This window comes from Protopterus annectens, chromosome 10.part0 (genome assembly GCF_019279795.1).
Source record: "Protopterus annectens isolate FY-2018-M chromosome 10.part0, PAN1.0, whole genome shotgun sequence".
NCBI lineage: Eukaryota > Metazoa > Chordata > Ceratodontiformes > Protopteridae > Protopterus > Protopterus annectens.
In genome coordinates this window covers 1395815793-1395843479 of record NC_056744.1, presented here as the reverse complement: position 1 = coordinate 1395843479, position 27687 = coordinate 1395815793, and the positions used below count along the sequence as shown (strand labels likewise).

Genomic DNA, 27687 nt, shown 5'->3' with positions numbered 1-27687 from the left:
GTGCAGTAACTGAGACCTCTTCAAGGCTCCAGAGAGCACCCCTGCAATACCAGGCTACAACTCTTACCACACTTTTCAGCCACCAAACCAAGACCGAAACACTAAAGGTGGAGGAGTGTCCATATTCACCAAGGATATTCACACCTCCAGGCTAGTTGCCCAACACAATGCATCTGAAATTCTCCAGGTGCAACTAACACTAGGTAAGACTGCAATCCAAATTGTAGCTTGCTACAAATCCCCCACCATGCCCCAAGATTCTCACTACACCTTTCTAAACATACTAGAAAATATTAAGATACAACCAAACACCCTAATACTGGGTGATTTCAACTACCCTGCCATTAACTGGGAAAACTACTGGGGTACCAACACCTTTTCCCAACGGTTCTTGGAATTCATAAATTCCAACACCCTGGAACAACTAATCCATTGTCCCAGCAGGGGCTCCAGTATCCTAGACCTGGTAATTACCAACTTGGGAGATAGATGCTCCTCACCAGTGGTCACCCCCTCATTGGTCAGGTCTGACCATAAGCTAATCACTCTTGACATCCACACCCCCCCAGTAAGGAAATCTCCCTAAAAAAACTTCTCCATAGCCAACTTCATGCTATTCAAGTCAGAAGTGACAAACTTCATGATACCCATGCAGACGGGAGCTGAAAGATTCGCTGCTGAATCCTACACTAAGGCACTGTACGAGCACATCCTCTTGTGTGTGAATCGTGCCATCCTAAGTAGAACCAAGACACTCTCCTCCAAAAAAAAAAAAGAAGCCAATCTGGTGGTTCCCTGCCATAAACAAACTTTACAATAGAAGGAAGAAACTGTTGCAGAAAAGAGGAAAATCTCAGGATGCAAAAAACTCCCTTACCAGTCTCAGTAAGAAGCTGAGATCCCTCATAAAATCCTCCAAAGCTAGTTACGAAAATAAAATTGCTACAGATTCCAGAGACAACCACAAAGCATTCTATAGTTATGTCAAGAATCTAAATGGTAATGCTCAGACCTGCTCTGAGCTACAACAGAATGGCATTAAATATACTGATCCCAAGGATATTGCCAATATACTGGCAGATCAATTTAGTGCCAATTTCACCCACCTCTCACCCCCTAAAAGGCCCATCTCAGTACCAAAAGATTGCCAAATTTTGGTAATCGTGGCCACACAGGTAGAAACCACACTCTCCATAGTTAAGAATACAGCATCCATGGGACCAGATGACATCCCGGGCTGTGTACTACTTGAACTACAAAATGAACTAGCACCTCACCTAAGTGTCATGTTTAATCATAGCCTCACCTCAGGCTTCATGCCCACTGAGTGGTGCACAGCTACAGTTATCACACTCCACAAGGGGGGATCCACCTTGGATCCCGGGAACTACCATCCCATCAGTCTGATGAGCCTGATCTGCAAGGGCATGGAACGCATTATCATGGAACTTATAAACAAAGACATTGGCAACCTTTAAACACTGGACCCCACCCAGTTTGGGTTCGTGAAGGGCCGATCTTGTCTCCCGAACCTGATTGACTTCTTTGAATCAGTCTCCAGAGCTGTGGACAAGGGGAAAGGCGGTCCACACAGCCTATCTGGACCTCACCAAGGCCTTCAACACCATCCCCCACTCTGGAATCATAGATAAACTTACTAAGCTGGGTATAAATCCCTACATCACTTGATGGGTTGCCAACTGGCTTACTGACAGAACCCAGACTGTAAAATTAGCCGACTTTAAATCCAGCTCCAGACAGGTGACAAGTGGAGTACCTCAGGATTCAGTCCTGGGACCGCACTTGTTTGGCATCTACTTCTCTGAAGTACAGGCCAACACTAAGGGACTCTGGCTAACAAAGTTTGCAGATGACTGCAAACTGGGAGCCATTACTGAATCCCCAAATGATGTGGATATTCTACAAAAGGGCCTTACAGAAAAAAGTTGCTTGGTGCCAGAGCCATGGACTCAAGCTTAATGTCAAGAAATGTATAGTTATCCCCTTTGGGAAAAACCATGTACCCATGAATTACCACATAGTTGGCAGTACACAAAACACTGAAAGTGTGATGAGAGACTTAGGGACACAGGTGAACAGTGGTCTCACCTTCGATAACCACATCGCCACAACAGTCAGCAAATCCTTTTATGTGGCACACCTCATCACTAAGGGCTTTTCATCCTGATAAAAGGAGGTCATTGTCCCACTGTACTCATCCCTCATTAGACCCATTATAGAGTACAACGCCCCGTTTGGTATGTACCTCATAAGACATCTGCAACAGCTGGAAAGGCCACAGAAGTACCTCACTAAAAGAATCACAGGCCTAAAGCAAGATATGCCCTATGCTGACAGTTTACAAAAACTCCAACTATACTCTGTGGCATATTGTGTACTCAGAGGTGATCTCTGCTTAACCCCATGTCAAACCCTAAGCTGTTGGACATGCTCCACTTAAAGAAATCCTAATCCCTCAGAGCTACACGCTCCAGGAATCTAAACCTTGTTATCACAATGAACAAAACATGCTGGAGGGATAGGTTCATGACCCAGAGACTCCTCATACTCTAGAATAGACTGGCCATGCATGTCAAGCAGAGCGCCTCCTTGGCCCTCTTCAAAAAGAACCTTGACAACTGGATGGGAGATAGGAAATTCACCTCTGGGATCACATCAGTCGCCCTGCTAGACAGGGGTCCAGGGAAGTAAATATTGTGGGAAGAAATATCCAGGGAATTGTTAATGCTAGGCTTGTATAGGCCCTAGGGCCGATAGCCTAGTACCTACCTATGAACCTGTGAATCTGTCTAGTGCCCTCTGAAATAAGCTGTCCCATGTACTGAAACTTTGATTTTCACAACTACAATGTTTTTATTAACCTTAAATCCTAATTCTACTAAATCAAAAAAAGTGTCTTCTTTACAGTCATGCACTGTTCTTGTGGTTAAAAGCAAATCATCTACATTTTGAATCAGGTTAGACCCACAAAGAAACTTAATCTTGTCTTATTGTTTATTCATTTCTTTAGAGAAAATGGTGGGAAATTCTCCATACCCTTGCGGTTATCTAGTCTAGGAATACTGCTATTCTGTGTAAGTAAATGCAAACAGATGATGGCTATCAGGATGTATTGGGCTAGAAAAGAAAGCAGGTGAAGTATCTCTTGCTTAGAAGGTGGATACATCTGAAGGAATAGAACTCAGTATTGTTACAAGGTTAGAAACAACTAGAAATGTTGGTACTATTACAGCATTCACTGCACACACATCTTGTATAAACCTATATGTACTTTTTCCTGGTTTCCTAACTTGTAAAATAAGAGTATTACAAGGACTACTAGCTGGGATAATGATGCTTTGTTGTAACAAGGCAGAAATAACATCTAACTTCCCTTCTCTGCTGCTACCAACCAAAGATACGGAACTACCATAGGCAGGTGCTCAGAAGGTTTTAATGTTATATGCACAGGTTGTATTATGAGGTCTACCTCATTATCATGCGTAGCCCAGAGGTGCAGAAGGGATGACATTTAATTCCTCCATACAGTCATTTTCTGCATTCTGCTCGAATGCTATAGAAGCAAAAAGGGTATCTTCGTTTGTACAGATAGTATTTGGATGTAATCCTCAAGATTCATTGGGAACATCAAAAAATACACCATCAGGTTTTTGCAGTAAAAAGCACATCCAAGTTTACATTATTAAATCTCTACCTAACATATTTAAATGAACTGTATTTCCTACAATAAAAGCTTGCTGATCTTTTAGCGGATCAGTTTGAATAGGAACAGGTTTCAGGACACACCTACACCCCGAATCAGGTGTTTGGAAAATAGAAGGTGTTTGGTGTTTACCAAAATAATCATAGATGTCCTTCCATGTCACTGTTTCAGTATTCTACACCATAGGGATCCCCTGCCAAGGGTAGCCTAACTTACTGCCAGTATTCCAAATCCTTTAGGTTGCAGTAGGTACGCTGTACATCACACATATGCTCCCAGAATATGGCATAAAGGTGACATGGACATACCACCCTCAGAACATTTTTGCTGCTAGTCTGTACTCCATCTTCGATTGTCGGTCTGAGCACTTGTTCATTTGATGGTTAACAAGCCAATTTTCAGATAGGTGCCCTTTTGGGTTTTTTTCTTCTTGTCTCCTTTTTATTGTTTGGCTGGTGGTTTCATGTCCTCCAGAAAGGGGAAATGCCAGTGTTGGAGACAGATTCTTTATAAGGATCGTCACAAGCAGTGTTTGTTTTGCCTGGGTGCTTCCCGCAACCATATGTCTTGTACTATTTGCCAGGCATTTGTTCCAAAAACCTTGCATAGTCAGCTCTCATAAGTTCATAGGACAATATTAGGCTATTGACGCAGAGGCCCTTATAAGCCTAGCCAAGAGTTTCACCCACGTTCCCACAAAGTCAGCACCTGTTTTCCCCTGTCCATGGGTGAAATTCTTGGTTGTCCCATCTCTTCTTTAGTGATTTATTTAGAAAACCAACACTTTAAGTTGTTGGTTAAAAATACTATGAAAGAATCTTCCTAGCCCAAGGGCCAGCCATCTGTGAAGACCAAAAAAGCTCTGTTGCATTCTTCTGATATACTACCTCCACTGGACTTTCGCTTGCGATTAGTGAAAGCTCAGAGGACCACCTGTTATTTTAAGTCACATTCCTCTGCTTCTACTGCTTTGGAGGCCAGCATGGATCCAGCTTCTTGCATGTCCATGGAGGCCTTGTAGACGTTCGTTTCAGATGTTCAGGGGGAACTGAAGCTGATTCTTTCTGAGAGCCTAGGGATGTTCCTCAAATCTTGGTGAGAGAAAAGATACCTACTAGACTTAGAGTGCTGTCAAGGGTCAGAGCCACCTTAAATCTTTAGAGCCGACATCCCCTTAAAGAAGAAGCGGAAAACCAAGCACCTTTCTCGTGCTCCAAAAGTTCCACAGAGTGAATGGGAAAATTTAATGCAAGGTTTATTTAATGCCCTTATGGCTCTGAAGCCTTGTCAGGGGGTCTCTGTTCCTGCTCCCCTTAGTCTTCTACCCCTTTGAAGAGGCCTAAGGAGCAGCTTTCATCTGATGAGGATGTGGATTCTGATGAATCCTTGACCTGTTCTTAACAGAATCCCTCTCCCTTAAATTATGGCTTTGAGGAAGAGGAATCTGTTAGTCCTGAGTCTCCTTTTGAGGAGATTACATTTGGTGACATAATTTCCCATTTGGTGGAGTTTTTTTAAGTGGGATTGTGGTCAGGTCTCTGATGTTAAGAAGAATTACTATGAGCTTTTAAAATGGAGTCTCATAGACCTTCTGCTGTCCTGTTCTTGCCACCTTGTTGGATGATTTTCCCACACCTTCTCAGGCCCTTGACTCCCTGCCCCCTGCTCCTAAAAAAAACTGATAGATTTTGTAAGATGCTTGAGGGTTGCAAATTTCTTTACAGATGCCCCTCTGCTGATTCTTCATTTGTGTCTGTGGCTTCTGATAAGCCTTCTAAACATTTGCCTTCTACGAAGCTGCTTCCCTCTGACAAGGACAGCAGAACTATGGAGAGGTTGGGTAAGAAAGTATATACTTCTGCCATCTTGGCCTTTAGAACTGTAAACTATCAGACCCATATGACTAGGTATATTTTAGCTCTTCTCTCTCAGGCCTGTCAGGTTATTTCAGATCTTCTTGACTCTGAAGGGAAGACTTCAACTCTTTCTTTACTAGGCACTTTTTCTCAGGTCGCTTATCATTCTGTTAAATGCAGCTATGCTTTAGCTGATGCCTCGTTTAGGGCTGTTGCTTTTGGTTCTGTGTTGAGGAGGTATTCCTGGCTTTGACTTCAGCCTTTATCTGATATTAAGGCTAAGTTGATGGATGCTTCTCTAGATAACAAACTTTTTGCCTGTGCTGCTGCTGCTGAGCTGTTTTAGTCCCTTCATGAAAAGGGTAAGGCTTTACAGGATTTGAGACATGTTTTTGTTTCACCTGTTCCAATGTTTCAAAGAAATGATTATAACAGACTTACCTTTGTCCAGAGATGGTCTTCCCCTCACCTAAAGGTAAGAAAAGTAGTAGAAAGGTTCCTTCTGCTAAGTCTATTCAAACTCCTTCAGCTCAGAAGCCTCATTTTCCTGACAAACCAAGTGCTCTCTGACTATCCTTGCCCCCTTCTCTTCTCAGTCACATTCCTCTCTCTATATGTCTTTCCCTGTCCCTTCCTATTTGGTTAAAGTTCAATCAGGATTCTTGAATTTTATTCCTCATCTGCCAAAAGTATTATATGGTTTGGAAATGTCTTCCCACCTTTTTGGGTATACCTCAGGAACAGCTGCCCTTTTTTCCAGAGGTGCTTCAGGTTCTTTTTTCTCAAGGAACAATTCAAGAAGTTCCAGCTCCTCAAAGGGGGGATGGGTTTTACTCCGGAATGTTTTTGATCCCCAGGAAAGACTGCACATGGAGACCCATTCTGGATCTCTCTGAGCTAAACACCTTTTTGAAGGTTCCTTCCTTTCAGATGCTATCCCTTCAAACCTTGTTTTCTCTTTTTCTTCATCAGGCTTTTCTGGTTTCCCTATATCTCAAGGATGCCTATCACCATATCCCTATTCACCCCCTTGTCAAGAAGATTTTATGTTTCTCTGTTGTTTTCTTGCATTTTCAGTTCTCTGCTTTGTCCTTTGGCCTCTTTACTGCCCCAAGGGTATTCACCAGTGCCTCGCTCCTGGACAACTTGCTCATTCATGCCTCTTCTCCAAAGATCTTACTTCAGCATCTTTGCTTTGCTGTTTGTCTCCTGCAAAGCCTAACGTTTACATTGAGTTTCCAAAAGTCATTTTTGACTCCTTCTCAGTACCATGTTTTTCTTGGTGCAGGCTCCAGATGGTTCCAATGCTGGCATCTCTGCCTCCTCCAAAGACTTAAACTCTGATTACATTCTTTCAATTTATTCTTCCACTGGACTCCATTACAGCCAGGGAGTTTCTAGGGGATCTGGGATACATGCCTTCCACCATTCCTATGCTTTCTCTGGCCATGCTTCATGTGAGAAAGCTCCATCATTTCCTAAAGTCAGTCTGGCTTCAACACGCCCATCCTTTGGATTTTCTAATTCTCCTTCTCCTGTCTCTCAAGCTGGAACTTCAGTGGTGGATTCATCAGTTCTCTGTCAATCCAAGCCTTCCTTTTCACCCCCCCCCATTCTACTCTCAGGAACTCTTTACAGATGCCTGAGATGGGGATGGGGGGCTTCCTTTGGTTCTCTGAAAGTATAGCACCTTTGCTCTCTTCGACAAAAGTAGAACCACAGCAATATCAGACATGAGGGTCCTTCTCCTGACTCTTCAGGCTTTTCATTCTTTTTTCCTTCAAGAACTCCTTAAAGTCTTCACAGGGAATATCACAGTGATGTGGTACATCAACAAGCAAGGAGGGACAAGGTCTTATCTCCTGTACGGGCTGGCTCTTCTAGTCTTCTGGTTTGGGATTTAGCTGTACAGTATCAGGTGCCCCTTCAAGCAGTTTGCATTCCTTCAGATCAGAACATTGTGGCCGATTCTCTGAGCAAGTCCAGAACACAATCTCATGAGTGGATGCTTCAAGATGGAGCAAGATGCTCCCAAAATCGTTTTGGTGACTCCCCTTTGGCCCAGACAGTATTGGTTCCCTCTTCTGCATTTAGCCAAGGGCAGTCATCAGAAGTTGCCTCACAGGGTGGACCTACTCACACAAGATAGGGGGTTCTCATCCATCCCCACCTGCCCACTCTTCAACTGACATTGTGGGTGATAAGGTTTTGATCCCTTTTAGACACTTTTTGCTTTGGATCCTGCAGGAGGCCAGGAAACCCACTCCAAGAGAATCTTATTTGTCCAAATGGAAGAGATTTTCTGTCTGGTGTCTTTCTCGTAACCTGGATCCATTTACTGTGGAAATCCCTTTGGTTCTCTCTTATTTGTATGAATTGCTCAATGCTGGATTGGCATACTCTTCTGTTAAAGCTCACCTGTCAGCTATTCCTTCTTCTCTGTGTTTGACTCCCCCTTTGGCTTCTAGATTTGAAGTCAAAGAATTTCTTAGAGGCGTCCTTCATATTAGGCCTCCCAGAAAGCCTATTCCTCCTTTGTAGGACCTAAACTTTGTTTTGGAAAAACTGACTTAGGCTCCTTTTGAGCCTGCAACTTCAGCTTCTTTGCAGCATTGCTCTTGGAAGACTGTTCTTCTCTTGGCCCTTACCTCAGCCAGACTAGTGTCTGAGCTGCAAGCCATTATAGTTGTTTCTCCTTTTTTGTTTTTTTCATAAGGATGGGGTGTCTCTTCGTACTAATACTTATTTTATGCCCAAGGTGGTTAATGAATTATGTCTTAATCAGTCTATTCATTTGCCAACTTTTTTCCCCTTATCCACAATCTGCTAGTGTGAAGGTTCTTCGTATGTTGAATTTGGATACATTTGGATAAAACTAAAGCCATTCACAAATCTGAGCATATTTTTGTTTCCTTTCATCCTAGATCTTTAGGTTTAGCTGTTTCCAAGCAAACTATTTCTTCTTGGATATCTACAGCAATTTCCTTTTGTTATTCCTTTCATGGGAGAAGCCTTCCTTGTGTTAAAGCTCATTCTACCAGAGTTGTGGCTTCTTCTGATGTTTTTTGGGGGGTTTGGATACAAAATCTATTCTTGAGACAACTAGTTGAATTTCTGTGCATACCTTTACCAACTATACTTTGGATGTTGTTTGTAGGGCTAGAGCTGGTTTTGCCAGGGCTGTCCTACATGGTTTCCTTGAGGGCTCTGCTGGTCCTACCTCCTCCCAACTTTCTTCCTGAGTTTTTGTATTCTCCCTATTGTAAAGAGTACTGCAACAGTTATATGGACAGACATAGTACAGTTGTGTAAAATCTTACCATAACACTAGATGTCCTTATCTTGACTGTTGTATTCGCTCCCGCCTTCCTCCACCTGGATGTATTTGTTACCTCTCTTTCTCTATAGACTTGTTCCTTTTAGAGCTTTACAGTTCTGAGGATGGTGCATCACCTTTATGCCCTACGCCATGCCTATTACAACTGAAAGGCTTTGGTATACTGGCTGGAAGTTGAGCTACCCTTGGAAGGGGATCCCTGTTGTAAAGAATACTGCAGCAGTGAATAGAAGAAGATCTACTGTTATGGTAAGATTTTATTCAGCTGTATTATCTAGTAGTTCCTGTATTTACAAGAAATGGGATAGGTGTATTTTGCACTGTCATGGAAGTCCTTGGATGACCCAACTACCAGAAAATTTTTCTCCTCTTCCTCCTCCTGAAGCTGGCGTATGCCCTGACTGACATCTGGGTATAAAGGGAGTCAGCCACCACCATAATCACAGTTCTTTCTTGCCATTGGAGTCCGAAGCAGAGCACTAGTTAGTACATTAGTTGGTCTGCACCAGAGAAAGAAGACATCTAAAGCGAAGTACCCTTTTGGAGAGCTTTTCGTATGAGTCTTGACTAATGTCAGAGAAAGTTAAGAACGGTCTCTGCTGTTGCAAACAGATACCAGACTGAGAGTTTTATTACTTTTGTGTAACTTGTTTGGGCCCAGAACACAATATACCTAATCATTGGTTCTGTGCTTGCTATAATAGTAGAACTATCAAGCATAGGGATGAGATTTTAGCAAGTCATCAGGACCTTCACATACTGTGCCATCCACCAGTTGGGTTGAGGTTGATCTCCATACATGTAAGAAAGAAAAGTACCAAAGACTTAGGATAGTGAGTGATGCTTATTTGCCATCCACCAATCCACCCATGCTTGTTATCGTCACTGAGGATGAGACAACTTCGTAGTACCCTCTGATGTCTGAAGTTGTGGCACAGGCCTCTGTCGAGACCCATTCTGAGTCCCGATACACCTCGGGGTCCCTCTCAAGCTGAAGGACTTGCCTTGTTGGTTGGATTTGGAGGTGCTTTACAAGTTCTAGCTTTGGACGACTGGTCTTAAACTGAATAAGGCGTGTCCATTGTCTGCCCTTGAGATTTGGCTGTCAGCATTAATCCTGGCCCTAGTGAGGAAGTAGTCTTCAGGCCTAAGGTCTCTCATAAAAGGGCTGCATCCAGCTTGCTCCGCTGAGGTCTACTGGCTGCTGCTCCCAAACTCAGGCTTTCAGCAGAACCTAGGTAGATTGACTGAGGATTTTGATCACCATAGTCAGGTCTGGATGTCTTTCTCTCCTAAGTTCTGCCCCTGAATCTTTTCTTGGTAAAAGAAAAATTAATATATCCCCCTGGAGTCTTCTGTTTCTTTTGACTCTGAGGATGATAATGATGAATCCACCTTTGAGGAAAGTTTATCTATTACTTCTTATGGGGATTCAGATGCTGTTGAGAAACTTGCCTCAGACTCTCCCTCCGAGGACATTTCTTTTGGGAAGACCCTACATACCAAAGGGAGCACTTCACATGGGAAGCACGGGACTATCTGTAATCCAAGAAGAGGAATAGGGAATTTCTAAAACCTCCTGAGGATAAAACTCTTGCCATTCCTCCAATCTCAGAGGTGGTGGGCAGTGTCTAGCTGGATTCTTCCTTACAGCCAGATTCCCTCCCCCCTTCCCCTCAGAAACCTGACAGATTTTACAGGGTTCTGGATTTCCACAGATAACTTTTCAAGAACCCTTTAGCAGATCCGGAAGTGGTGACTCGGGGTCCTAAATGATGTAAAGCTATTACTTCCGAAAATCCCCTGCCGACTGACAAAGAAAGAACCTTGAACAGGTTTGGAAAAAAGTCTACACCTCTGCTACCCTTGTCATGCAGACTTTGAATTGGTATTTTCATATGGCTGAAGTATAAAGAATAATTAAATAAATAAATCCCAGACCGGTTTCAGCCCAAAGGCTTTCATCAGTGGGAAAAATATATGTGACATAAGCAGTCCAACACCCACATTTATTGGATTGGCCCTCCAATAGGAATTCTTCCCTTAGTTCAGATGGTTTCCTGTATGAAAAAAAAATATTAGAAACATACAGGTAAGCAATCTAAATTAAACATTATAAATGCATAAACATGATAATATATCATAAAATTATAAATGATCATTCAAACCAGGCGAAAACAAAGCACCGAGTTTGATGATCCAATACTTCTCTTTCTTGTTTAGAATAGAATTCCATCCCTGTTTATTTGATCTGTCACCATGGACCCTGTCAATTATTGTGAACTGAAATCTGGCAGAATTGTGGTGTAGACAGTGTCTGTATAGAGCATTGGTATCCCTTTTTATTCGCATGTCACTTCGATATTCGGACATTCATATTCTGAGTGGTCGTAAAGTCTGTCCGACATAGAAGGCAGCACATGTACATGTCGCAAGATACACAACCCAATCACTATTACAGTTTCCAAAAAATTTTATATCGTATACACGATTTGTGTTTATACTAGAAAACTGTTTAGATGTAAAAATGTATGGACAAGAAGAACAATGTCCACAGGTGTATGTTCCCCAAAGCCTATCCTCCGTCATTGTCAGTTGGTGGCCTCCAATACCCCCAGAACTGACTCTGTTGAAATGGGAGAAAAAGGAACCAAATGTTGTTCCTCTTCTGTATCCGTATTGACAGGTGTGTCCCAAAAGAGATGTCATTTCATCGTTGTTACCAAGAATATTCCAATGTTTTGAAATATTTTTAATCATATTAATATTACGTCCATATGTAGTAATAAATCTAGTGGTATCCGCCTGTTCAGCTTGGGATTTCTCCCTATATGTCAAGAGTGAAGTTCTGTCTGAGTTGGATGCCACCTGCCTGGCACCCTGGATGTCAAATTCTCTATAACCCCGAGCTCTAAATCTGCCTGCCAAGTCATGCTGAGAATCCATACAATCCGTTTCTGAGGAACAAATCCTTCTTATTTTGAGGAACTGGGATTTGGGGATATTCTGGATGATGTGGCTGGGATGCATGCTGGTGGCATGTAAAAATTGTTAAATTGGGGGTATTTCCTAAACGTTTTGGTTTTCAGTGTATCGTCTGGGCTACGAGTGATGGTGACATCCAGAAAATTGATCTCATATAAATCACAAGTCAATGTGAATTCAATACCCCATTTGTTCTGATTTAAGTATTGCATAAACTCCAATAGGTATTGTTGATCAGAACGCCAAACCAGCCAACAATCATCCAGATATCTGCACCAAACATCCAGTTCCTCAATATATATATTGTGTGCAGAATCGTAAATCAACTGTTCCTCAATGTATCCCATAAAAAAGGTCTGCATAAATGGGAGCAAAAGATGCTCCCATAGCAGTACCTCTAATTTGCCAAAAGCATTCTTCCTGAAAGTGGAATACATTTTTGTCCAGAACATGCTCAGCCATGCAGACCAAAAGTGTGTTAAATCCAACCGGGTATAACTGTGCTCTCTTTAGCCAATATTTGAGGGCTTCAAGTCCTGCCCAATGTGGTATGTTGGTGTACAGGGCCTTGACATCCAGAGTGCACAGCAACCATCCTGGTTCAAGTTGGGTGTCTGAAACCAATTGTAAGAACTGAGTGGTGTCTTGTATCCTGGCACAGATCATGCTAAGTAATGGTTTAAGATATACTGTCAAGAATTCGGATAAAGGTTCAGTTAGGGAACCAATACCCGAAACAATTGGTCTTCCAGGGGGTTTGCTGAGGGATTTGTGTATCTTTGGTAGGAGATAGAGTATTTGTTTCTGTGGGTCCTTCACTGTAAGATGTGTTTTGACAGATTCAGATATGATACCTTCTGAAGCTGCCAAGTTCAAGAACTTGTCAATTTCCTTCTTAAAGTAAGGACTCGTTCCTTTTTCTCCCATTTCAAAAGAGTCAGTTCCTGGGGTATTTGGGGCCACCAACTGACAATGACTGGGGATAGGCTTTGGGGAACTTACACTTGTGGACATTGTTCTTGTCCATACATTTTTACAGCTAAACAATTTTCTATTAAAACACAAACCATGTATATGATATAAAGTATTTTAGAAACTGTAATAGTGATTGGGTTGTGTATCTTGCGACATGTACATGTGCTGCTTTCTATGTCGGACAGACTCCACAACCACTCAGAATACGAATGTCCGAACATCGAAATGAAATGCGAATAAAGAGGGATACCAATGCTCTACACAGGCACTGTCTACACCACAATTCTGTTAGATTTCAGTTCACAATAATTGACAGGGTCCATGGTAACAGATCAAATAAACAGGGATGGCATTCTATTCTAAACAAGAAAGAAGTTTTGGATCATCAAACTGGGTGCTTTGTTTTCGCCTGGTTTGAATGATCATTTATAATTTTATGATATATTATCATGTTTATACATTTATAATGTTTAATTTAGATTGTTTATCTGATATTTCTAATACATTTTTTTTCACACAGGAAACCATCTGAACTAAGGGAAGAATTTCTATTGGAGGGCCAACCCAATAAATATGTGTGTTAGACTGCTTATGTCAAATATATATTTGTCCCACTGATGAAAGCCTTTGGTCTGAAACCAGTCTGGGATTTATTTATTTAATTATTATAATAAATCTCATGTGGTAACTTTACAGCTTTTGTGCATTTTTTACACTGATGTTTGGTGCTGACTACTTTTTTCTTGCCACTTATGTTTTTTTGCCTTGCACTGGTCATACTTGCAGAGGATTTTGTTTTTGTGAAGTATAAAGAAACCATTTTAGATCAGATGAAGACGCAACAACTGGTGGGGAATGAAAATAATGCCTTCTCTAAGGAACTGATATAGTTTGCCCTTTTTGATTGTTTGCTAGCATTTTTCTTTCTTGACTTTTACCTCCCTTTTTGCAGTAAGAAAGTTCTGACAGTTTTGCATTCTTCTAACTGTCCTTTATATGAAACTCCTGCTGTGAGCTCTTGACAGTACTTGGAGAGTACCCTTTATCTTTGAAAACCTCGCTGGTAGCAGTAGGCTATGGCCCATATAACTTAAGCTGCTGTACGAGTGATCTATTAGAATACCTGTCCTCCTGTTATCATAAGATTACTTGCACAATTAGTACCACGTGGTTCAACGTGTGAAAACTGAAGGAAATGGAAAAATGTCAGTGAGTGATATTTCTATTGATTTAGTTAAAATGAAAATAACGGTAAAGGTAAACATAACGCATGATTAAAAGACACGATAATTAATGCAGGGAACATGGCTCTTTTTTTCAGAAGTGTGCAAGCCGGACTTTACCTTAATTTTAAAGAGAACAGCTAGTGGGTGAATGTAAAGGCTAACAAATTCCAACAATTAATTTACAAACCATAGTGTGTGTGTGTGTGGGGGGGGAGGGCATGTGCGCACGCTGCAGACTTTTGTTCAACTTCCTACAGTAAACAGGCTGCAGTAAATGAGTTCCTGACAGCTTGCCATGCAACCCAAGACAGCCCAATTGACTGCACTTCTTTGTCACCTAAGGAAGGGAACGGAGTTATCAACAAGAATTTAATTTCTAGGTTTACAACAGAGGTAAAAGTAGCCAATTTTCCAAGAGTCACAGGCAAAATGATTTAATAAGCTTATTTTGGAGATGTTGTCAAAGTTGGTGAAACAGAAGCCAAGTCACTTTTACCTTAATGAGTCAAAAAGGAGGAAGTATCTTTATGCCTTTCTTAAGACTATGGAGTGACAAGGGCCTTGAAACTAAGCCTTCTACATGATGCTCTCTTTAAGGTCACATACAAGATCATGGGTTACTGACAAGTAGATTAAAAAAAATCAAAATCATGTCAATTTTTTGGATCTCATTTGGGCAGACTGGTATAATGCATTAAAAAAATAAAAGCAACATACATAATGCTAGAATGATATTAATTTCGTTGTATTTGATGATTTCTACTTTTTAACATGCTTTTACAGTTTTTAGGTGGTTCTCTTTTAAGCTCTCTAAAAATAAGTGGGATATATATATATATATATATATATGAAAACAAAATGGTTTGCTGTTTATGCTAAAATTGGCTTCTAGTATGGGCTGAACAACATGTTTGGTTTGGTTGAACTTCATTGCCTTTAATTTAGGGTGAAAACATTGATAATCCTCATTGTTAAAAGATTGTGTGTGATTTTTATTTTTCTAAATTTCTAGATTAGGCTTGAAGGAAGCAATAAGAACCATGAGGGAATACTGCAGAGATTGACAGATTGTGACATTAGAAATAATGTAAGTTATTTTAATGTTTCATTTGAAATGCTTCTCATGGGTTTTGACTGCATTTAAGAATATTTATATGTCAATTTTTGTCTATATTTGTGAATATTTATTGTAGAGTGATCCTTTATAGTTTGTGAGAAAATAAATTAAAATTGAATACAGGCATTGCATGTACTCAAGCACTGTATTTTGTTATGAGTCATTCTTAATGTAACTTCATATAAAGTGGAAGCAAGTTAGTCTTGTGCATCCTGTGCCACTGCCACAACTGTTCTGCCTAAACATTATTTTTTATTTATTTACTTTGCACTTGATAACCAGAATATCTCCTGTTTCCATGTATACCACAACTGAAGTACAGTGCTTAAACTATTTTTTTTTTGTTTTAAACTGATTAGAGGAAGGCTTCTTTTGCTTTTGGGGGGGATACACATTGTAACCACCAGATGCTTGCAAATTTATTTCCCAATGTAATGTTTTTAGTTTCACACATAGGCTGTAGGTAAAATGAAGAAGAGGGTTCTAGGAAGAGTCTGGAATGGAATGCAGTTGCTGGCTCTATTAAAAGTAACTGTTTAGGGCAGTATGACTTCTATGTTAAGGCCTTTATTTGCAAAGTTTCTGTTAAAATCCAAGTGGAAACCTTAATGAATTTCACATGTATGCATTTAATAGAATTGCTAATTTGTGCCCACTGTTGTGAAGTCTGACAATAGATTAATTTTATTTCTGTCATTATTAGTTGGCCAACCAGAAAACATTTATCTTCAAAAACAAATTTCTTTTTGTGATGACATTTACATAATAAAGCAAACATTTTGATTCAGCAGCAGGCTGTGTGCCAAAAAAAAAAAAAAGCAAGCTTTTAAAATGAGTGCTGAACCAGATAAAATAGTAGTCAATTAGAAGTTACTGGTTGAAATTATGATCGCTTACCCCCATATACACATTAGAATTTGTACCAATCTGTTTCATGGGACAGTTTTTGTTTATTTGAGATTAATATTGTACTAGGCTGATTAGGAACAAGCCATCTGAACTGCAGTATAGCAAATGTTTTGTTTTTGCATTTAGACGTGTGGCCTAATGGATTAACAGCAGTGAATTTACAATAAAAGCAGTGTTATTTTTAGTCACAGTTGGCACAGACAGATTCATATGTACACCTGAGAATCCAAACTGTTTTAATGAACCACAACTTTGTTTTTCACATACATGTTTGTATTTGCTTATAGGGCTGTAGAACTGAGGAGAAAAAACATTTAGCTGATTGTCAGTTTTTACTTGTTAGTACCATAATATGTTCACCTTTATCGGTCAAAGATGGTCAAATAGTAAAACTAGCATAGACAATATTCATATCAAAAAATTCATTCTGGTGAGCTATAGATCTCAATAGATATGTATACAGCATGTTTGGTACAATCCGTTTGATCCTGTAAAGAACCAAGCAGCTATTGCCTGGAGTGTCATTTGTAGCACAAGCTCTATGTAGTAGAGGTCAGAAAATCTCAGTGCACTTGGTGTCTATATGCCTTCCACAGCCAACTTTAGTGACAGATATGGTGACAGTGGCTCAGCAGGTAGCATGCAAGGAAGATCAGAAAGTTGAGTTCTGTCACCACACTGTTTTCTTAGATCCATAAGCTGCTTGACAAACTACAGTGCATTGTTAGTGGGGGGCGGGGGTCTGCACTCCAGAAGTGCCACTCTTCATATGGGATGTTAAACCAAGGTCCCATATTCATGAACTGGTCATATCTTAAATGAATATGAAGTATCCCGTGGTAGTGCTCATAAAGAGTGTGGGATTTTATTAAAATATTTTACACCACTTAAGTATATTATTTGTAGTATTTGAAAATTGGTTCCCTATGTCTATTAAACAAAGCCTATACAATTTACTACACACTAATACATAGTTTTCCTTCCTAATTGTCTTTTAAACTAAGTCTTTCGTAAAAGACATAATTTCCTAATTTTTCTGGCCAAATGTTCTCATCTGTAAAAATACTAGCTTAGGTTTTCCCTGAAAGCAGACACGAAGCTTATTAGGATTAAAACCAGCAGTCAGTAAAAAAAAAAAAAAGAAAGAAAAGAAAATGGGGAAACACAATACATATTAATAAGGACTTCATTTAAACATGCAATTGCTACAGTACGTGTCAATATTGTACAGAATTTTTTTATCTTGTATAACAACAGTGTATGTAAATCCACATTTGTACTAGCATCTTGCATTTGTTTCAAATATTTGATTTTTTGAGAAAAGCTCGACTACTGTCTGCTTCTAAAAGCAAAATAAATTTTATTAGCATAGAAAATGCTTGTTGTTATGCTATAAGGTGTTGAGGCGTTATTAGCTATTAATTGCATTTATAAAATATATTAAAAAACATAAACGTCTGTTGAAGTGTTAAATTTGCATTTTATTTTATTTATTTTTACATTTGTTAACTGGGTTAGTCCGACTGGGCCAAGAGAGCCCTTTTTCAGTGGAGACCCAAGGAGAAAAGCTCCAAGAAAGTAATTAGTAAAAATAAGAAGAAAAACTAACAATTCCAGTTGTAAGATATTTTATCAGTACAAAAACAGAGAGAGAACTATACAACAGGAATATTTACAAGGCAAAAGTATTCTGAGAATGCAGTAGCAATACGTTTGAGAAATTTGGTTATTATTAAGTATATAACAAGGAAATACAGTTGTTGTGTCTTTCGTCTTTTATCTGATGGTCTAGTTTTCAGACGAAAGCGCTCATCTTTGTATCTGTGGTTGTGATATAAAAGTTTATTATTGCCTCAAAACGGTGCCCTGGATTATTTGTCAGTACTTGGTTTGCATTTTTATATTTGACTTTTCCCGGTTAGGGGTCACCACAGCGGAACTCCTGTCCGCTAATTATTGGCAGTAGATTTTTATGTGCCAAGTTGCCGGCCCTGACGCACAACCTTCAACGAAGTTACGCCCATTCACACATGTCTCCACACAGAAGATGCTCTAGCTGAGAATCGAACAGGACAACGTCTTACTGTGATATTTTCTAATATGTAATTTGCAATTCACAGTAATATCGTGATCATGACATAGTGCATCAAAGATGCATTTAATAGCATAGGTGTTAACTACAGTGAGAGTAATAGAGAAAAGGGACAATGGAAGTTTGTTCCATGAGTATGCAATTGAATGACTGTAAAGTATTTTTCCAGTATTTTTATTTGGATTGGTCACCTGAAGTAGGTTTTGTTGTGTGCTTCTGAGGTCATGATTGGGTGTGTAGGGTATAAGTATGGATGTAGGGGCAGGTCAGAAGTTGGGGCTCTTCAGGATGCTATGTGAAATTTTAGTTGTGATATTTGAAGCATGTGGGGGACCTCAGGTCATCATAAGCTTTTCAGGGATATACAGTGATGGGATTTGTAGCTATTACTGGCTGTGAATCTAGCTGTCCTGTTATAGGTGGTTTCTAGTTTGTTTAAGAGAGTGCTTTGGAGGTTAGTAAGTATGGCAGCAGCAGCATATAGCAGGGATGGTAGAATAAATGTTTGAGCTAGTATAGGTCTAGATTTGTTAGGTATATATTTGTTGCAATACAGAAGACTTGGTTTTTGATTGGACTTTTTGATGCAGTTTAAGACATGTAGGTTGAATTTTATTTGGTCGTCTATAGTAACACCAAGGAATTTGGTGTTTGAGTTGACGATGAAAATTGTATTGTCTAAGGATGAGATGGCGAAGTTTTCTTTAGCTGGATTGAAGGTTTTTTTTAGAAGGAAAAGGAGAAGCTTGGTCTTTTTGGGGTTGAGAAACAGGTTGTTTTCAGTTGAGCTTTCTTTTAGATTTCTCTTCTTACATTTGACTTACCATTTCAGGTATAAAACTTTGCCCTCTTTTTTTATATCAACATGCCAGTTTCGGAAGTAGAGTATGATAAAGACTGAGGCAACCAGAAAATTAAGTTATAAGAAAGGTCAGGTTCACGTTACTAGAAAAACAACCATTTTTCAGTGGCAAAAGCTGGCTTTCTATGGAGTTTGAAGTAAAGCATTAGTGGTGAAATTTACATGGTAAATTAATCGGAATGTATGAGGCAGCTGGCAAGTTGCAGTTAGAACTGCAATCTTAAAAGCATGTAAGCTGTTCTACAAAAAAGGCTTGTTGTTATTTGACTGTTTTCTTTCCTGATCTAATTTATTATATCCCTGCTTGTGTGTTATTAATTGTGCTGCTTAATAAAGCAAGAAATGGAACAGTGCATCATATTTAACATGGAATGATTCTTGCTTCTCTGTTTGCCTGGTACTACAGAATATTGTTACTGGTGCTCATCATAAACACTGCCTCATGGGCATATGGGGTTCTGTGTCTGCACAGACACCACACTGGCAGCTTTCCAGAGCTCAGAATCCCGTCCCTTGGTCTCTGTGTGATTAGTGGATTGGCCAAGTCCCTCACATCAGGAGAAGCCTAATCCCCATCACAGAAAGCCAGTTATTCAATCTTTACTGCCAGCTAGCTATAGGACTCGCAGAGTTGACTCTCCTTAACAGCTTGCATTGGTGAATTACAGATACCAGACTCAGATATGATCCCCATGGGAACTTCCATACCTCTATTATTATTATTATTATTATTATTACTATTACTATTACTATTATTATTACTATTATATATTTTTGATTTCTCTGTTGTATGTGTATAAATATACATACATATACATATATGTATGTTATTTTATTTATGCGAGTTAACTTTTTATTTTAGTAATCTTGATATTTACTACTGCTGTTAATTCCTTTTATTTCTATGCTTAATACTGCTTCTAAGCAGTTATGGAGCTTTTCTAAAGTGTTGTATTACTTGTACTGGGAAACTGAAGATTCTGTGGTGTCAGACCTCTTATTTCTGTTTGTCTACTTCATTTTGTAATTCTGACAGGAAAAAAATTGCATTTCACTTTTTCTTTATTTTTATATTTGCTACTGGATCTGATGTAGACTTTTCTGTCCATTCCTCAACTTATGGGTTTCGGATCTGACCTCGGTCGCTTTTTCCAGACTTGGTATCCATAGCTCAGGTTCCTCTTCTTACCCATAACCACTTCTGTCCTTGCACTACCTCAGATCTTGTTTACAGCTCATAGAGTATGAATGTGATTCCTTGGCTCAGGCTCATCTTCAGCTAAGTGCATCATTGTTTTCTTTGCCAAATTTCTTTGGGCTCCTGTTTTGATATTGTGATAGCATATTTAGTGTGGGACATTTTCAGCTTGAAGTTCCTATCTGTCCCTTTCAAAAAAAAAAAAACTTTCACTAGACCTCCACGCCTTTAGCATGTGTTTTTAACATCTTCTTACTAGTTGATAGCTCGTAGTTGTTGTTACAACTTTTGTTTTTTTCCTGTCTGTATGTATATACCCTTTTTGTCAGTGTATTCTTTTTACCATTGTTGGTAGTGCTTATCTTTGTCTTTCTTTTTACTGTCTAATTTTCATCTTGTTTGGTAATTACAACAAACTGGTTTTAAGAAATGTGTGGCTGTAGCCACAAAGCGAGGCACCACATTTGGAGGAAGATTATTCAGTTTGCATGTCCTTTGGTCACCGAGCCATGATTGAATGATGCAATAAGCTCATTCTCAAGGGTTTTCTACCTTCAGGAGAATCTTCAGGATTTGCATATGGAGCTTCCCCAACCAAACAAAAAGCCCTCTGAGAAACACAAGGAGGACAAAATGATAGGACAAAAGAAAGGGGCAGAGAGGTGAGGAAGCGATCCCTTGACTGCCCTTTTTGTCAATGTTATCTTTGTTGCCAACTACCAAGCCTTCGCACCCTACAATTGCCCTGGATCCAATTCCTGTATGATCCAGGACTCCTGTCTTACTGGAGCTGAGGTTTTCCCCAGATCCAGTCTTTCCTAGTCTGCCTTTTCTTTTTTTTTCAGGAGAGACCAATACAGAAAACTTCAAGGACAATCTCTACATATTCCTCCTTAAGGTCCATTAGGTGCACCAGTAGTCTGACAGAAGCTGAGGTTGATAGAATGATGAAGTTTTTCAGGACTCCAAATTCAGTTTGGAGTTCTCCTTGTTTCATCTTTCATCAGGTCCGTGAGCTTTGGACCCTCTTCTTTGCCCATGGCTTCTCTTACCCAGATCTGAGCAGTATGTTCAGGGATGCTGGATCCAAGTTCTTCTTTATTGTCCTTGTCGGATCTGAAGTTGTGGTCATCGATTCTGGCATGTTCTCTGATCCAACCAATTCCAATTTCATCAGGGCCAAACAGATCTCTGAGCCTAAGCTTTAATACGGAGTCTGGAGGGTGGAAGGGTTTGACTCTGAAGCTGTTGTAGCCATCCCTTCCCCTCAGAGCTTCATTGCTAGGTAGCTTGGTTCTGGCTTTGGCTTTAGAGCAGGGTTGGGGTAGTGGCAGCTTTGGCTCCTACTGGGGTGATCTTTGATTCCATCTCTGCTTCTGCCTTCAAGGTAGTTGAGAGAGCTCTCTCCAAGGCTGGAGGCCAGATGTCTTTATCCCTCTTGGCTCCACCTAGCCCTCAAGTAATAGCCCTGGATCCTAATCCTGCACAGTCTATCCCATCAAGACAGCTGGTTCACACTACCCTCGAGATGGTCCTAATTCAGGACACCCCTCAGACTTTTGAAACCTGTCCGGAGCTTCCCCCTGTGGAGGCTCCTCAGAAGCAAAAGTGTAAGAAAAGGCACATTGACCCTGCCCCCTGGCATCTCTGACAGAAGATAAGGATTTTGATGTAGGGGAGGGTCCCCCAGATCACCACTTGAGGGCATCTGTTATGGGTGGAGATTTTTCAAGCTTCTCAGACAGAAAGGAGGTTGGTCTTAGGAAGTCTCTTGCTAGGATGAATTTGTTTTTCTTGAGGCTTTTGGTTCCAGCTCAGCTACTCCATGGGTTTTTCTCCAGGTGATGAGATTGTAGATTTAATCTCTCCCTTGGTATGGAAGAAACCAGTCGTTACAGAACTGATTCCCAGAAAGCCAGACAAGTATCTTGTTGCTCCTAAAGACTGCTCTCCTGGAACAAAGGCCCAGTAGTGGATGCCATGGAAGTAGAGGCAGCCACTAAGGAAGAGCTTGTAGAAGGGAGCTCATCTGTCCATCCCCCTAAGAGAAGGTCCTTGGCTTTGGACAGGTTTGGGAAGTGAGTTAATGCATCAGTTACCATTGCGTTAAGGTTGCTGAATTGTTTGGCACAGGTTTCAGAGAGACATGAAAAAGGAGCTCGTCAACTTTGTCTGTCTGGGTCCATGTCTGTGGAAGACAGAAAAACTGTGGTGTCACAACTGGTCACCTTCAGTCACTTTCAAATGCCAGTCCATGCAACTCATATTCAACACAATGGAAGGTGTTTTGAGAGCTACAGTTGTAGGCATTACTGTAAGGAAGCATACCTGGATGCATTTGTGTGATTTTGCAGAGCCTTTTAAGACATTGTTTATCAGTGCCCCATTTGATGGCTCTATTTTGTTTGGTCATAAGGTCAAATAAACACTTTCCAGGAGTGATTAAGAAGGGAAAGCTCTTTCTGCCATAGGCTTATGATTTTCTAACCCCCAGACAATCTTCTCTAGAAACCAGAAAGGGGGTAAAAAACTGTTTTGCAAGTCCCATAGGCTTTCTCAGGACTCTTCTGGAAATGCATCCCTTTGATGCAAAGAGGAGCCAGTCATTTTCAGTTGAGAGCCCTGCCCTTTGGCCTCATACCAGCCCCCTGGGTTTTCACAAAATGCATAGCAGTGGTTGCATCTCAACTCTGACTCCAAGGGTTCCAGGTGTTCCCCTATCTAGACAATTGGATCCTTACCATTCCTACCATGTGTCTTCTAGTGTCAGTCAGAAACTGCTTCAGCTATGCTCCCACCTAAAAATCACAGCGAGTCAGGATAAGTCACAGTGAGCCAGGATAAATCACATTTTCCCCAGTACAGGTTTGTTCTGGAGTTCATTGGAGCACACTTATACACAACCATTAAGCAAGGTTAGCAGAGACAGTTATCCACGCTACGAAATCAATCCTTACAGCTCCTTTCCCATCATATGCTGCATTCTAGAATAGTTCAACTTCTTGGATTAATGGCAGCCTCCATTACTTTGGTCTCTTTGGCAAGGTATTATATGAGAGTGCTACAGTGAATACTAATGGTCCCATGGTCCATCAGATCCCAACCCATGCATGACCTTTCCAGTTCACTTAGCAGAAGTCTGCAGAAGTCATAAAACTTGTTGGATTCAGCTTCCAGAGGTATTTTTGGGCCGTCCCTTTATTCCTCCCACTCCTAAAATGACAATGACTACAAACGATTCTCAATTATGGTGGGGGGGGTGGGGGCTGAACTAGTCCGTTACTTTAAAGTCTGAGGTTAATACAGGATTAGAAATGACACAAGACACCAAGGCTCAAACTTAACAACTTATTAAACAAAAATTATTAGATAAACAGAAAGACTAATAAATCATGTACTTACAAGCATATGCATAAACAAAATCATCTTTGCCACTGATAGGGAGACTTCAGTCCTATTCAGTGCAGCTATCTGTTCAGTCAAGGCAAGGCCAACACTGGCAAAATGGCTCTAAGCTCAGTTCAGGCTGGTACTGTGATCAAGTCCGGATGATAATGATTTCCATTTTAGCCTTTGAGCTTTTTATAGTCTTGAACAAAGAGCAAGGTCAGTAGGTTCAACTAATGACATATTAATCACAAGCTCATCATGAGTTGATGGAATATTGTAGAAAATATGACATTACAAGATCATCATGAGTTGATGGAATATTTTAGAAAATTACAGATCATTTCCTAAGTTGTAAACAAGTCTCGTAATGTCTGGTCTTATGCCTTACTTCCCTTTTCCAAAGAACAGTTAGCTCACAAACTTTTGATATAGTTCCTCCTTGAAATCCCCATATTCTGCTAAACATCTTTAAAGCTGATAAACAACTTATAGGTTAACAAAAGTTCAGTAATGCCAGTAATCAGTGAGCAAGGCCTGCTGTTAAGCATATTGTGTTGTTACAATATTAGCAGCATATAGTGAGGTAGTGGAATGTCAGATCTAGCAATAATCAATCTAGCAATAATCAAACATACACAGTGATGTGGCTCCAGGCATAACAAAAACCTGGTAGACTGTGTGGATCCGTCACAGGGGCATTATTTGGGGAAGATGGTCTAAGGCACATATTCTCCATCAGAGGTCAATATTCACAACATTTTCTTGGAGATGAGGCAGTATTCTCCTAACGTAGCAGGTTTTTCACGATGTTCCTCTTCTAGAGAGATTTTTAACCAGACTGACAACAAGTTAGTTTTCTGATGCATCAACAAGCGAAGGAGAACATGCTGTTGCCCATTGTGTCCAGAAATAATGAGAGTATGACAGTGGGCAATATCTTCCAAAGTTGTAGTGGACAGGTTGAGCAGATCTATTGTGCTACCTCATGAATAGTCTCTCAATCCAGCAGTGGTGACAAATCTTTTGCCAGTGGGGCCAACCATGCTACGATCTTTTTGCTTCTTCCTCCTATTCCAAATGGAGAAGATTTTGGGCTCTGAACCCCCCTCCCGGTGGGGCAGTCTCCAAGAGATGCTCTGATTCATGATTGGCTCTCCAGTCTCCTATACACCTTCCCTCCAACTCTCCTAATTCCAACATTTCTGCAAAAGGCATTAAAATGGAAGATAATGGTCATCCTCATCACCTCTTCTGGTCTTAACACGTAGTTTCCCCTTCTCTGGCCTCCTCTGGAACACCCCCTTTGGGTGCTGTATCTAACTCTGGACACTAGCCCTAAAACTAACCGCATGGTTTCTCCACTTCCAATGAAGGCTAGTCAGTAACGACTTTCCTCCCAACTGGTCCATATTCTTACTTCTCAGAAGCCGTCCTCTAGGAAAGTTTACAGAGAAATGTAGATCCCTTTTCAACCTCTGTGTCAGCAAAATTAGATTTCCTTGCTTCCATTTTCCATAATAGAGCTAGTTATGTAACTGTCAGCAGCAATTTCAAATTCCATATTAGAGAAAAATCACACTTCCTTAGCCTCGCTCAAATTGTGTAAAGCTTTCCTGAGAGGTACCTTCCTTCCTTTCTTAGAACCCCATTTGGAGGATCCTACTCCCCCGTGGGCATGACTGTCTTGCTACAAACCTTTACCTAGACTCTAAGTTTGAATCTGCTATCAAGATGGATTTAAAATTTCTGATGGAAAACTCTTTTCCTGACAGCAATTAATTCAGCCAGAAGGGCGTCAGCGCTCCAAGCCCTGTCTTGTCAACCTCCATATATTATCTTCTACAAGGACAAGATTTCTTTACACACAAACGCCTCTTTTTGCCTAAAGTCGCTACACAGACTTCACTCAATCAAAATATTAATATACAAGTCTTCCTTGCTAAATTTTTGGAATAAAGGCAAATACCTGCTTCTTCTGTTGATTGTGCACAGGCAATTATGTTTTTAATAAAACCAAACATTTTGGGAAGTCAGACAAATTTTTTGTCACATTTTTCTAAAGCTAATACGAGTCAAATAGTTTCAAAGGTTACCTTAGCTAGATGGCTGACTGTATCGCAGAGGTTTGCCCTTGCCTAAACAATCTAAAGCGCACTTAACAACAGCTTTATTTTCCTGTGGACTGTTTCTGTCCTTCCTCAACTCTCCTCCATCCTTCCCCCTTCTACTTCATGGAAATTGTTTTTCTTTTGGCTTCTTGTATGACTGTGTGGCTTGCCATTGATACAGGATTTCATAGTCTTACGGCTCCAATGCATTTTTTCTTCCAGTATAGCTTGCAGTCTTCTGTTACTTTGTATACAATAATACATATTTATGTGATTGTATACATGTGCAATATATGCATCCATCCACCACTATATACACCTATATTATATATATATATATATATATATATATATATATATATATATGTTTAATCTATAATATATATATATATATATATATATATATATATATATATATATATATATATATATATATATATATATATATATATATATATATTTATATATATTTATACCTAAGTGGAGGGCTGCACCCTCTATCCCCCAACTAAATATACCAACTCTGGGATCATACTACAGTGGGGAAAAGGCAAATTTCCCCTTGTTGGCCACCTGGTTACTTACCCTATGAAATCTTTTGGCATTCTGGTTGTTTGTGAAAGTCAGGATGTGTTGTTGTCCTGTCTCGCCTTCATTTTTGCTAGGTTGGGTTCGGATCCGATCCTCGGATCCAACTTGGCCTTTATTTTCAAGCATGAGTTCTTCTGGCAGCTCATGGCTAAACCCTATCCCAGCATGCACCAGAAAAACCTCTCCAGATCTCGTTTGCTGCTAAACAAGTTTGGGTGCTCATTCTGATAGTTCTGGTTAAGTATATTGTTTATTATACTCTCAACCTTTGGTAATTGCTTATTGTTCACTGTTATTTATCTTCAGATAGTAATTTTTTTTGCTGGATAGTTTTGTTTCCGTTTTTTGTGGCTGTTTCCTGCTATTGGCCATCGTCTTCCATTCAGGCCTTGTTGTCCCTCTCCAAGCTTCTCCTTTTAAAAGATAAATAGCCCGTTTAAGTTAGAGGGCTCTTATTCTTGTCGTTTGTCTGTTTTTCTGTTTCTAAAATTCCATTGGAGACAGTTCATTTAAGTTAGAGAACTGCCTTCCTTTTTAGCCTGTTTAAGTTAGAGGATTTTCTCTTCCCTTTCTGTCTCTCAGGCATACCCAATTTAAGTTAGAGGGCTATGCCCTTCTTTATTTTCCTTAATATAACTGCTTTAGTGTTAAAACGTTGTTGTTCTGGAGAGGAAGAGCAAGTTGATATTGAAAGGACTGTTGAAAACCCCCTTCTCAGAGGCTATAAAAGAAGTTCCAGGTTTACCAAAAACTGACAAGTCCCCATCTTCAGAATTGGACAAGTCTGGGAAGAGATCTTCCTCTTCTGCCGTATCTGAGCCATCAAAAAATGTTTCCAAAACTTCTACTCTGGATCCAAAGCCCATCAGATCCAAAAAGTCTCCAGCTCCTCCGACACCATCTGTCTTGGTGCTGGTAGAGTTTGAAATTCACAGCCGGTCTCTAGTCTCCTACTCTAAGGTCAGCAGTATTCCAAGTCTCCAACCCCCTCGACTCGTTCTTCCAGGAGCCTATCCGACAAGGATGTGGATTGAGTGGTACAGAGGCTGTTGACACCAGCGCTGGCCAAGTTGTTGCCGGATCCAACCCCGAGGGCTTCGGATCCTACCGCATCATGCTCTTCTGCTCCGATTCCTCCTCCGATCTGACCAGTCAGAATGTCCAGAGCGGACATTAGTGGAACCCTTGGATCCAAGACCTATGATGGGATCTTTGGATCCGACTATTGCTCCGACGTCCATTGGAGCTCGAGGAGTCTAGGAGGCGACCCTCTCCATTTGGGTCTGGGGAGGCGATTCAGATTGGACAGTTGTGAGA

General features: G+C 40.3%; 1 protein-coding gene across 2 annotated transcripts in view; it reads left to right on the top strand.

The window, feature by feature from the left end:
- The window catches only part of ODF2L (outer dense fiber of sperm tails 2 like), a 2421058-nt gene that overhangs the window by 375056 nt on the left and 2018315 nt on the right, over positions 1-27687 (top strand). For both annotated transcript variants that reach the window (XM_044086028.1, XM_044086027.1), the window contains one exon: positions 15116-15190. In XM_044086028.1, coding sequence (XP_043941963.1) covers positions 15116-15190 — 75 coding nt within the window. The remainder of the gene's footprint in view (positions 1-15115; positions 15191-27687) is intronic.